Source organism: Saimiri boliviensis, chromosome X, assembly GCF_048565385.1.
Source record: "Saimiri boliviensis isolate mSaiBol1 chromosome X, mSaiBol1.pri, whole genome shotgun sequence".
Lineage (NCBI taxonomy): Eukaryota > Metazoa > Chordata > Mammalia > Primates > Cebidae > Saimiri > Saimiri boliviensis.
Window position 1 is genome coordinate 127125864 of NC_133470.1, and position 13511 is coordinate 127139374.

Sequence of the window (13511 nt, forward strand, 5' to 3'; positions counted from 1 at the left end):
AAACTTAAAGCTATTGAAATTGATATGTAACGTTTTATTAATCGTATGTTGAAAGGAATATGTAAGTTATGTTCATGGGATATTTTGTCTTTAGATGAATGATTGTGTGACTTTTTCTCCTATAGGCATCCTGCGAAGGAAGGTAGAAGAGGTAACACGGGTTTTTGAGGATTATCGTCATAAGGCCCATGCGTACAATGTCAACACTGCTTTTTATTGAATGACCATATCTTCAGCATGTCTTTTTAATATTTCATCTTGATCATAATGAATTGTACATGCTTTTTTCATTTAAATATTATACTGTTGATTATTATACCTTAGTTTTGTTTTTAGTGTTAGAAAATGAAAATTATACTAGTGTCTGTCCAGACAGCAACCTATTAGATGTTGACCCTGTATGTGTAATTTATGTCTTACTCTCCTAGGTTCTACATTCTGGCATCAGCACAAATCATCCTTCTCACTCCAATTGAATCATAGGGTGATGTTTGCCAAAAGTACATGCCAACCTGTATAGTGCTAGATACTGTAAAGTCTCTTCTCCTCAAAGGAACCTACTGTCTAGTTTGAGATATAATTAATGCTTGTCTGTATAGAAACAATGTAGATAATATAAAGAAGTACAGTATGAATTAAAGAGAGTATGTTATAGAGATTCAGAGCAGGGAGGAAAAGTTAAGAGTAGGTTATTGTTAAAAGGTTAAGGAAAGGTCAGTTTTAGGGAATTCAGTTATTTTTAATGTATGGATATACTGATATTTTATTTGGTTTTAGCATATGATTTATAGTTGTTGATTTCTGTGTATTTGTTTCCTTTTGTTTTTCTTTTTTTAAGACTAAGGCTCATTATTAGGTTTGAAACAGTCTGGTCTCCTGTATTTCATGTTTCACCTAAGTCATAAATAAAGGTAATGTTCTAAAATAGTAAACATGTAATACTGAAATTAATTATTAAAAGTTTTTAAGTGAATAGAGCTCAGTTACCTATAATTTATTGAGCTAAATTTTCTGCTGTACTGACTGCATGTGACCATCCTGATGGGTACCTATTACACAAAGAAATATTTTTGAAATGAATATTAGCCATGATTAGTCTTATGAGCAGACTAATGCCAAAATTCACATGGACTCTTTTTTTTCTACCCAAACTTTTCCAAGCAGAAGCCCCTTATCCAGTAAGTTTTTATAACCACTTAGAATTATAGAATGTGAAAATAATCCAGCACTCATATAATCTTGTGAATGATTTCTGTAGATAAACACAACTTTTAAGTATAATCTTTAGTGATCTCTAATTTTTTAGTTCAGTATTATTACTCTTATACCCTAGGTAATAGTAATAATAAAGACATTTTCCCCATTGCTTCTGGAGATTCAACTCTTATAAAGTAGCCTATGTATAAGTTCTACATTCAGTAATGAGAATATAGTATATCAGAGGAAACACTGACTCTAGTCTTGTTCCTACCTAATTAACTGGACAAATAATTTCATCTCGGGCATTACCTTTTCCATGAATGAAAAAGGTAGATCATATTAGGGTTTGCCAAACTGTCTCGTGAGAAGTAACTGGTTTTCATTTCTCTGAAGTTTTGAGATGCCTGTATGTGTTTTCACTGTGAATAGAGTGCTTTCTCTGTATTTCCTAAGTAAAATAAAGAAAAAGGAGACTACAGTATTGCTTATACTATCTTACTGTTACATTATCTTCAGTGAGAGTTCTAGTGTTTTTCCCAGTACATAGAAGATGCCAGAGGATGGCAAGTGGCTTCTAGATCAATCTAGTAATGCTATTAAGACTTATAGGGTGATCACAGTGTACTGTCTGGAATTGCACATTGGACTAAATCATCTCTAAGATTATTTCTGACTCTGTTTCTAATGTGTACAGAGATGACATTGTTGAACAAATATTTTTTGTTTGTTTTTTTGAGACAGGGTCTTGCTGTGTCACCTAAGCTAGAGTGCAGTGGGGTGATCTCAGCTCACTGCAACCCCTGCCTTCTGGGCTGAAGCGATTCTCCCACCTCAGCTTCCCAAGTAGCTGGGACTGCAGGTGGACACCACCACATCTTGCTAATTTTTGAGTTGTTTGTAGAGACAGGGTTTTGCCATGTTGCCCAGGTTGGTCTTGAACTCCTGGGCTCAAAGGACTGACACGCCTTGGCCTCCCAAAGTGCCAGGATCACAGATGTGAGCCACCGTGCCCAGCCACATTGAACAACTCTTAATTAAAAGGTCAGAAATGCAGAAATAACCTATTTTTGACAGTAATGTTAAAGCACCATTTATGTTAGCCACTGGAGTCTTCAGCCCCTCATAACCATTGTTAACCAGCTAACATATTAGCGGAATAAGTCTTAAATGTAAAGTGTTGACACTCTCCCAGTACATACCCATTTTTTATCCTTTGAAAAGATAGTATATTTATTTTCTATAACAGCATTTATGCTATTTTATTTGGGAAATTTGAAAGACATGCACAGTTGTTTACTCTTAATATTAGATGGCAAGTAGATTCAAGAGAAGATTTGGAAAGGTTACTGCTTCATAATGTAGTCTTCAGAAGCATGCCACAAAGCACCTAAAAAAGGCAAACCCAGAAAACGTGTCTCTGTTAAGAAGGAGCTTCTGGATTAAACTAATCTTGTTAAATTGTCAGAAAGACAAAAGAGGCATATTTTTCAGTTTGTCATAAATTCTTCTGGGGGTAACATTGTGAAATTACCTTAAGGTAAGATCTCTGTGCCCATGTAATATAACATCTAGAGGTCTCCAAGGCTTTGTATACACTGTCTGATATCCTTAACACTGTCTATTTTTTAAGCTGGGGAGAAGGATGTTGTGGAAAACAGAATAGCTATTATTACACAGTTAACAAGTTTGGCAGAGTTGGAAATGGCCTTGTTTCCTTTTTAGTGTAATTTTCTGAATGTTTGTCTTTTTGTACCTGTCACTTACACTGGTTACAGTTATACACAGATATGTAGAGTACTTCTTATGACTTTGCTTTCCAGTTGCAACTCCACAGCTATGTGAGTATGTATTTTATCTATTCATTCTCCACTCATCCCACCTAGTGGATTTATAATGTGTGTGTATCATTTCAATATCAATAGGCTATATGTTTTAATAGAAGTTGTATACAAGTTTGGTGTGATAGTTTGTATAATATTTGCTCCACCCTTTGCCACCGTCCCAGGGGATAAGCACACTAGCAACCTTGGTGTAATTTTTTTCATTTCCTTGTCAATTTGCTTACCAATGTGTCAGTTTGGACAGGTTGGTTGAGCCACAAAATTCAGGTCTACCACTGTATAGGATTTACCTGATGCAAGCGATGATGTGACCCCCATTTTGTTTATACTTATAATATATTCAGTTCAGGTTCTGTGCCAAAGCTACAATGTGGTACATGTTATGCCTGCAGTCATTCACCTACATGCTTCAAGAGCACAGTTATTTGCATATGACAGGTCTTAGATAACTCACCATGATACTTTCAATCTGATCGAAGTTCTCAGGACAGGAAATTCTACAATGTTTTTCAGTAGCTGGTTTTTGGCCTTCCTTCTAACTTGAGCATGGCAATACAAAGCAGTTTGAAAAAGTCTAAATCTACTGATTAACATTGGAATATTTACTTATAGATTACCACCCAATCATGGAATAACTTTAAAACCATACCTTTGTATGTGCTTGACAGTCACTCTATTTTTTTTTTTTTTTTTTTTTTTTTTTTTTTTTTTGAGACAGTTTTGCTCTTGTTACCCAGGCTGGAGTGCAATGGTGCGATCTCGGCTCACCGCAACCTCCGCTTCCTGGATTCAAGCAATTCTCCTGCCTCAGCCTCCTGAGTAGCTGGGAGTACAGGCACGCGCCAGTATGCCCAACTAATTTTTGTATTTTTAGTAGAGATAGGGTTTCACCATGTTGACCAGGATGGTCTTGATCTCTTGACTTCATGATCCACCCGCCTTAGCCTCCCAAAGTGCTGGGATTATAGGCGTGAGCCACCGTGCCCAGCCCACTCTTTAGAGGTATCCCCATTTTACAGATGAGAAAACTGGCCGAGGCCAGTTAAAGAAATTTACTGAAACCCACACAGTCCAGTAAGTTGTCAGAGCAAAAATTCAAGTCCAGATTGCCTCTAAAACCCTGTTGTGCAATACTGTCAACTGAGAGGTGAGATTCAAATCTAAGTAGTGGGCCCCTTGCCCCCATTACCTACAATCTTTTCTTTTTTTTTTTTTAATTAAAAAAGTATTGACTAGGTAATATAGTCATGGGTTCAAAGTTCAAAGGGCACAAGAAGATACAGTGAATATTTTTTTTTCTGCACTTGTCCCTCAGCCATCCAGTTCCCCTACCTGGAAGTATTCACTGATCATTTGTCTGTAAGTTCTCTCAAAGATATTTTGTGCATATACAAGCAAACACATATATGTAAGTTTTTAAGTGAATAGAGCTCCCATTTTTATGCAAATGAAGGCATAGTATACACATCATTCTATACCTTGCTATTACACTAACTATATTTTGGAGATTGTTCAGTAGCAGTCTATAGAGAACTTTGTCATTTTTGTAACTGCTACATAGTTTTTCATGGAATGATGCATTTTCATAGTATGTTCATGGATATTTTCATTTCCATTATTATAAAGAATATTGCAAGGAATGATAGGTTAGAGGATATATAGTACTGAGGATTCTATTCATAACTGTTGAATCGCTGCTTTAAAGGGAATATACGTGTATGATTTTAGTAGTATCCTCATTTGCCCCCCATAGATGTACCAATTTATATTCCTACCACCAGTGTATTGAGAGCACCTATTTCCCCACAATCTCAATAAAACAAGTGTGTTATCAAACTTTTGGATCTTAATCTGTTAGGTGAAAAATGATACTGTAGTGTACTTTTAAAAATAAACTTTAATTTTTAGAACAATTTTAGTTACAGAAAGGTTGCATAGTACAAAGTCCCACATACCTACAACTCCGTTTCCCTTGCATAACTCTGATACATTTGTCACAGCTAATGAACCTGTTACTAACTAAAGAGGATAGTTTGTTCACATTTCCTTAGTTTTTACCTCATGTCTTTTTTTCTGTTCCAGGATCCCATCCAAGATACTGCATTACTTTAGTCATCATGACTCCTTTGATTCCTTTTGGCTATGACAGATTCTCTTATTTTTGATGACCTTGCTAGTTTTAAGGAGTACTGGTAGTCAGTGCACTTTAAAATTTGTGAAATTGGACATCTTTTTATACACTTAAAGACATTGGCATTTCCATTTCTGGGAACTAAGAGCCCATGCTTTTAACCACTATACTATACCTCTTTCTTGATTCACCATAATTATCAATAAAACATTTTTGGGTCTGAATACACACAGACTTCTGATTCAGAGTAGAAAAAACTCCCAAATCTCTGTTATAGATAGAGGAGAACCACTAGTACAGGTGATATATGGTCAGACTCATGTCTGATGACTCTGGCTACAACGTGAAGAATGAAGCAGAGGCTCAACTGGAAATGGTAGGTAGGCTGGATAAATCCTTGAAAGAAAAGCAAAGCAGTGTTGATGAGAAGTTTAAGGGAAATACAGAAGATCCAGGAATTAGTGGTAATGGATGAGAGAATCAAGATGTCAAAGGTGACTCCGTTTTATGAGCTGGATATTTTGGGTCTTCTCTTGAACCTAGATGAGAAATTCAAGATAAATTTTTGGACAATGTTCAGCACACCTGTCACTCAAGATCTACTTTCTCTTTCTGTTGCTATAGCTCTTTTGCTACTACAATTCCCAGAGCCCCATGCTTCCTCACAGTCCCCTTAGAGTCCGCCGCGCAGAGTTCTGGGAGTTGAGGTCCGCGGCCTATTGACCGAAGTTACAGATAGTGGCCTGTGGAAACATGAAGAGGTAAGGGCTTGTCTGAGGGGCAGGCGGCAAGGGGAGCTCTTGTCTACGTTTTCTTTTGAAAATGGCTTCTATTGCTTTCTGGTTTGGGTATTGCATGTTCTCGGGATGCGGTTTAGTGGGAGCGGGAAGACAAAGGAGACGGGAGGAGCGAGACGTGCTGAACAGGCCTGCGGAGCGTAGTTCAGGAAGGGCTGCCCCCGAGGCCGGCTGCTGTGCGATTGCCCTCCCGGGACGGGTCGCGAGAGCCGGCTGGGTGCTGCGGCTTCGTAGTTTCTCACGGACCCCATTAGGTAAAAGGGTTTGGGGCTGGCTAATTCCCAGCGCCGGAGATGGAGGTACCTGGGGCCAGCCTCACCCCGTCCTGCCCTTCCTCCACCTCCACCTCCACCGGAGAAAGAGGCTTGGGCATGTTTATTTGCAACATGTGTGTTAAAGACGAATTGCTCGGGCCCCGAAACCACGTAGCACTTTCCAGTCTTAAAGTAAGGGAGCGGTACTTTGTTTTTAAATGTAGGACACCACCAAAGCGGTTCGATTTGTGGAGGGGAAAAAGGCGTTGCTGGGCGCAGTTCCCCCTACTGGTCCTGAGGTAAACGACCGGCCGCTTGAGCCTAAATGGCCTGAGCCTCCCAGCTGTTGACCGGCTTAAATTAGTTTTAGGTTCACTCTGCAAGTAGAATCATCACTGTGGAATAGTGTAGTGCATTTAAAATACTTACTGATACGCTTTCCAGCACTGCCAGTTCCTTGGATCTTTTAAAAAATCGTTCCTGATTTTTCCTGCCTGAAACTAACCTTTAACTTTTTTTTTTTTAACCATATACATGCAAAATAATGTGTAATGGATATATACAGCTTGAAGAATAATAAAGGTGCACATCCACTACAAGCTTAAGAAATAGGACATTGCCAGTCCCTCAGAAGTCTACTGTGTCTCCTCCCTCCCTTCATTTCCCCCTGAGGTGACCACTATCCGGACTGTGTGTTACTAATTCTCTTGCTTTTCTTTTCTTTTTCCTTTTATTTGTTATTATACTTTAAGTTCTGGGGTACATGTGCAGAACGTACAGGTTTGTTACACAGGTATACATGTGCCATGGTGGTTTACTGCACCCATCAACCCATCATCTACATTAGGTACTTAAAAACAGAAATAGTTTCTAGTACATATGTATTTATCCCTGAACAAAATGTTCCTAGTTTTATCTATTTTTCAACTTTATACAAATGGACACATATTGTATGAATTTTTTCTGTGACTTGCTTTTTTAAATTTTTACTCAACATTTCTTTTTGAGATTCATCTGTCTTGATGTGTAGAAACTTTAAACTTAGTAAGAACTTTTGGAATTCTAAGTAATAAAACATTGAGATACTTAAAAGGAATTTTTTTAAAACCTTGGGCCTAAAGATAATTTGCAGTTTTCCAAAATAGGGCCAAGTCTTTCTAGAGCATGGGAATATTGTTTATAATTATGGTTGTTAGTTTTTCTAGCCTTTATCATATCCTCACTAGGAAAGTGCTATTTTATAAGGAAAGTATTTGATATTTGTTTTCTTCCTAGAGTTAACTCATTTTTTGTATTTGTTTAATAATCTGTTGTTGCGTGCTTAAATGGCCCTGTCATTTTTTTATACTCTAATAAGCGTTTTTACTTACTTAGTGTTCGTTACCTAATGCAAGCCATGGCCTAAATGTCTATGCAGTGGTGCCTAGGCTATAAAAATGTTATAACTGTCTGCATATTTCTTTCTGTACTCTCCCCTTTGGGGATCTCCTCCTCAGAGCTCCAGATCTTAACACAGCTGACTCAAGATTTGTACATTTAGCCTCAGACTCTCATCTATACAGTTCTCTCATCTCTTATTTTCCATTCAGCCAGTCACTCATGCTGTTCCCTCAGAGTCAGTGTCTTTGAAGTATTCCTGATACTTCATGCTGGCATTTGCATTATAAAAGGTGCTAGATTCAACATGGCTAAAACAATACTGACTTTCCCTTTCCCAAACCATTTATTCCATCTGGAGCTTTGTCTTTCCTTCATTGATACCATTGTTCTCTCAGTTACACAGACTGAAATGTTGGGACTTTCTTTGACTTCCTTGCCTCTGCCTCCAAAAGGCCGCTCTCATCTAACCTTTCCTTTACATTTTCATTATTACCATTTCAGTCTAGACCTTTATCACCTTACACTTCAGTAGTTTCATAACTAGTTCTTATTTCTTCCCTTTGAATCTATATGGCATATTATAACCACATTTATCTGTGTCATTTGCACTGTGTCACTTAACTGCTTGATAAATTCCTTATTCTCATTATCCTTCAGTATATGCTACTATCCCTTTGTACTCTCTTTCCCTGTTCTCCTTTTCTTCATCACACCCAATCCTTTGAATGTCAGCTTAAGAACACCTTTCTTAAGTCTTCCTTTATCACCTCATCTCCCAATTATCTCTTCTGTGAAGTTCTACTAATTTGATACTGCTTCAATGTGTTATTCTTCTCTCCCCCACCCAGGCACATGCACACAACACATACACACACATATGTTTCTTTTCCCTAAATACATTGTGGGTTTCTTGAGGGTAGGGACTATGTTGTAAACATCATTGACTTCCAAATCAGTACCTAGCATAGTGCCTTCTGTGTAAACAGGTAGTAAGTGTTCATGAACTGAATGATAAAGGGCAATGAATTATCGGAGAAGTGTCTTTGAATAAATGGGGTCACTGATGGTAGATAATATGGATACGGAATATATTTTGAGACTCACAGCCTCTTCTGTTTTCTGTATATATTCTTATATTTACTCCAGGGTCAACAGCTGTGTGAAGAGTGATGAGCATGTCCTGGAGGAGCTGGAAACAGAAGGGGAGAGACAGCTGAAAAGCCTCCTTCAGCATCAACTTGATACTTCTGTCTCTATTGAAGAGTAGGTATTGATTTTGCAATCAGAAAGTATCAGAGACTCTCACCTCCAGATGACAGATCTCTCTTAAAGCCTGGATGGAATGCTCCTCTCCCACCTCCCTTTCTTTGTCAGACTTTAATGTATTAGGCAGGGTTTTGATTCTGTGTCTCTTCCTCTGGGAAGCCTCCCATATCCCACTAAGCCTGGGCCAAGTACCCATTTTTCCTCCTCTTATAGCATCCTATATTTCCCTTAACATAGCACTTGAAACCCAATGTTATCATTGCCTCTTTACTTGCCTCTGTTCCACTGTTTTTCCACAAAAGCAGGAGCCATTTTTATCTTTTTTTCAAGCTGTTAAATCCTCAGCACCTAGCAGAGTGTCTGATGCATAGTAAGTACTCAGTAAATATTTGTTGATTCAGTTATTTATTATTCCTGGATGAGGGGACTATTGATGGAGTTCCATTTTGTTGCAGTGGTGCCTCAGCTTAGAAATAAGATGTAAGAGAAAATTTGCTAATGAGTTTCATTGTACGTCTTACAGTGTTGAGTCTCCTCCATTTTCGTGAATGGTAGTAACCTCAAGATGTTCTTACTCTCCTCCTGCATGTTTTGCAGATGTATGTCTAAGAAAGAGAGCTTTGCTCCTGGTACTATGTACAAGCCCTTTGGGAAGGAAGCAGCTGGGACTATGACTTTGTCCCAGTTCCAGACACTGCACGAGAAGGACCAGGAAACTGCTTCTCTCAGGGAATTAGGGCTTAATGAAACAGAAATCTTGATCTGGAAGAGCCATGTTACAGGTGAAAAGGTGAGTGGGGTAATTTTCTTTGTTTGTTTGTTTTTCTCCTTGAAGAAACAGAGCAAAATCTCTTCATTTTGGCATTGAGAGCCTTTTCATTTTTAGTGCCCACAGAACTGAGCTTGGTGTCTGAATCGTCCTTGAGTTTTAGACTACATACATTGGTAAAAGAGAAGCTGTTCCTTGACTTCTTAGCTAACACTTTCTATCAACATTCATTTCTGGGCCCAGGTTATCTTTTGACTTGAGATATCAGATCATCACGTTCAGGTTGTGTCCTTATGATATATGCCGTCTCATCCCTCTGGTTTCAGAAAACAAGACTGAGGGCAACTCCTGAAGCAATACAGAACCGTCTTCAAGATATTGAAGAAAGGATCTCGGAGCGTCAGCGCATTCTTTGCCTGCCACAGAGATTTGCAAAGAGCAAACAGCTGACCCGGCGAGAAATGGAAATAGAAAAGTCTTTATTTCAGGGAGCTGATCGTCACTCCTTCCTTAAGGCTCTTTATTACCAAGGTATGTGATCCTCACTGACTTTGATATGTTCTTTAATGAGAGAAAGATTAAACAGCAGGGCATTAAATATGAAGAGTTAGTGAAGGGAGTAGGGGAGAGACAAACTGTTACTACGCTTGAGAAATGTATGCCAGAAGAGAGACAAATATGTGCACAGTTAGTTGCATGACAACATAGACACTGCTATTATAGAGATTTGAATAAAATGCTGAGGTAGCACAGAACATAGAGCATCTAAGTCTAGTTGGGGGAGTCAGAAGTTGACATTTATACTAACTCCTGATGGATCAACAGGTGTTTGTCAGGTAAATTAGGGTAGTATTAAAGGTAGTAAATAGGAACAGGATTATGAAAGAACCTGGTGTGTCTAAGGAACAATGAGAAGTTTAATGTGGCAGGAGTAGAAGGAGTGGCAGGGAATGACAGGAGGTGACACTGGAGGGAAGGGAAGGCAAAGGTAGATTGTGAATTCTTTATGCTGAACTACAAATTAGCACAAAATACATAGATAAATAGTATGTGTCTTAACCAGAAGGAATTAGTTTGACAGATAATTTTACTAGACGCTGCAGAAGGTGCATGGAAGTTTGAGAATGGTTCCTCAGCTTGTGCCAAATATAGTATGGTTGGAGAGATAAACATGTAACATTTAGTCACAACACTAGATACATTTGCTAAGTGTTGTTGGAGTTCAGAGGAGGGAAAGGCCACTGTGTATTGGTATGGTTGAAGAAGGCCTCTCAGAGGAGGTAAGATTTAAATGTTCTTTTAATACGACCTATTCTTTAGAAAGGAGAGGTAATGGCATTTCAATGGCAACAGATGGTGTGAGCACTATGGAGTGTGCTTACTATGGAAGAGATGTGAGACAAGGTTAGAAAGGTAGCTAAAAATTTTGAACTGTATTTGGTGACTAGTAAAGACCTATACAGAATTAGTTATTGGTTAGTTTGAATATGGTTGAAGGTTTTTGAACCAGAAGTAACATGATAAAAGCCATATTTGAAAGTTATTAATCTGGTGGTCAATAATAGGATTAAAGAGAGGAAGAACTGGAAGCAAGGAGAATGGATAGGAGATATTACAGTCTTTTAGGCATGAAGGCTCGTTCTAGAATGATAGCAGTGGAATTAGAGAGAGGTACGTTTACAAGGGAAGAACCAGTAAAACTTGTTGACTAAAAATGGAGGGAGGTCAATGGAGAGGTATGTGTCAAAGATAATTCAGATGTTTCAAGGCTGTATGACTTACCGATTGGTGAAATTAAGAAAGCCTTTATGGGGAAATTTTGAGGAAGGATAATTAGTTTGATTTTAAACATGTTGAATTTTTGAGAATGGCACGATCATCAAATGCAAATGTTGAGGACAGTTGGAAATGCAGCAGTGAAGCTCAGGAGAGAGGTCAGAACTAAATACATAGAATTGGGAATCATCTATCCATAGATGACACGTTAAGGCCATGGGAATGAATGAATCATTTATTAGAGATGGAAAGACCATAGACATGGCAGAGCAGTGGTGCAGGAAGGAATGAATGAACAAATAAATAGCCTTTTGCGGAGAGACATTTAGCATAATGATTAAGAACATGGGCTCTGGAGGCAGACCACCTGGGAAAATCCTGACTCCCCCACTTACTAGCTATGAGATACTAGGCAAGTTACCTCTCTATGTTTCAGTATCTTCATCTGTAAAATGAGAATATTAATAGTAGCTATGTTGTAGGGTATTAGGAGGGTTAAGTGAGATAATACAAGTAAATCACTTAGAGCAGTACCTGGTATTTGGGGTGGAGGGTGGGTGGTGTATGAATCTGTTCTGTTTCCTATCTTTGAAACTCCTTGCTTTAAACCTTCACAGCATACCACAAAAAGACAAGTGCAGACAAGTACATGATCTCAATGAAGAGGAAGATAAAATTAGGCACAAAAGGCAAGTCGAGAGTTTTCTTATAGTGTTAGATTTAGGAATGTAACCTAGGGTCCCAGACTTCTAAGTTGAGCACTTATTTAATTCCATATTCAGTATATGACAATGTTTATAGGAAATGATCCAGAGGAAGCATATTATCTTGATACAGAATATTAAATAGAGGCATTAGTAGAAGTTGTAAAGCTTTTACATATAGTGCTGTTGTTTTTTCTTTATACATTTAAGTTATTGTACCAGACATAAATTGACCTTAATGATTTTTATATCCCATTTCACAAATAATTCTGAATATTTTTATTAATCAGTAAAGTATAATTATTGATGATGATAATGATGATATGATAGCTAATATTTTCTTATTTTTGAAATGAACTTCCAATAAAATTGCATGGGGCTTCTTTTTTTTGGCATACAATTCTGTGAATTGTAAATCATGTAGATTCATGTAACCACCACCACAACCAAGAAAGAGAACAGCTCCATCACCTTAAAAAACTCCCTCATGCTGTCCCTTTATAGTCACTCCCAACCCACCATAATTCCTGAGAATCACTGACTGTTTTCCATCACTGTAGTTTTATCTTTTAGAAAATGTCATATAAATGGATTTATACAACATGTAACCTTGTGAGATTGGCTTCTTTCACTCAGCATAATGCCTTTGAGACTCATTTGAGTTGTTGTATCAACAGTTCATTCATTTTGCTGAGTAGCATTTCATCATACAGATGTTCCAAAGTTTGTTTATCCATCACCCATTGAAGTGCATTTGGGTTGCTTCCAGGTTATGATGGCTATGCATAATATTGATATGAAATGAACATTCTTGTACAGGTTTTTTTGTGAACATAAGTTTTTATTTCTCGAAGGTAAATATCTAGAAGTGAGATTACTGGTCATATGGTAAGTGTACATTTAACTTCATATGAAACTGCCAAACCATTTTCCAGAGTGGCTGTACCATTTTGCATTTTCACCAGCAATGTATGAGAGTTCTAGTTGCTCTACATCTTTGTCAGCACTTGGTATTGTCAGTATTTATTTTGGTTATTCCAATAGCTGTGAAACGGTACCTCATTGTAGTTTTAATTTGCATTTCTTTAATGGCTAATGATGTTGAACATCTTTCATATGCTTATTTGCATCCTTATATCCTGTTTGCTAAAGTGTCTGTTCAAATCTTTTGCTGTTTTATAATTGGGTTGTTTATTTTCTTCCTGATGACTTTTGAGAGTTTTTTTTATATATTCTAAACTCAATCTTCTGTTGGATATGTGAATTTAACACATTTTCTCCCAGTCCGTAGTTTGTCTTTTCATTCTCGTAACAGTGTCTTTTGCAGAGCAAACTTTTTTTATTGTGGTAAAATATATATAATGTAAAATTTACCATGTACACCATTTTTAAG

General features: G+C 37.7%; 2 protein-coding genes across 3 annotated transcripts in view; both read left to right on the plus strand.

The window, feature by feature from the left end:
* Window positions 1–3703, plus strand: part of NUP62CL (nucleoporin 62 C-terminal like) — a 70927-nt gene extending 67224 nt beyond the window's left edge. For both annotated transcript variants that reach the window (XM_074391546.1, XM_074391547.1), the window contains one exon: window positions 126–3703. In XM_074391546.1, coding sequence (XP_074247647.1) covers window positions 126–220 — 95 coding nt within the window. In that variant the 3' untranslated portion in view covers window positions 221–3703. The remainder of the gene's footprint in view (window positions 1–125) is intronic.
* A 176-nt stretch (window positions 3704–3879) lies between these two features.
* Window positions 3880–13511, plus strand: part of RBM41 (RNA binding motif protein 41) — a 54442-nt gene continuing 44810 nt past the window's right edge. The window contains exons 1-5 of the mRNA XM_010346380.3: window positions 3880–5933; window positions 8750–8866; window positions 9467–9659; window positions 9965–10169; window positions 12032–12103. Of these exons, the coding sequence (XP_010344682.1) occupies window positions 5926–5933; window positions 8750–8866; window positions 9467–9659; window positions 9965–10169; window positions 12032–12103 (595 nt within the window). The 5' untranslated portion in view covers window positions 3880–5925. The remainder of the gene's footprint in view (window positions 5934–8749; window positions 8867–9466; window positions 9660–9964; window positions 10170–12031; window positions 12104–13511) is intronic.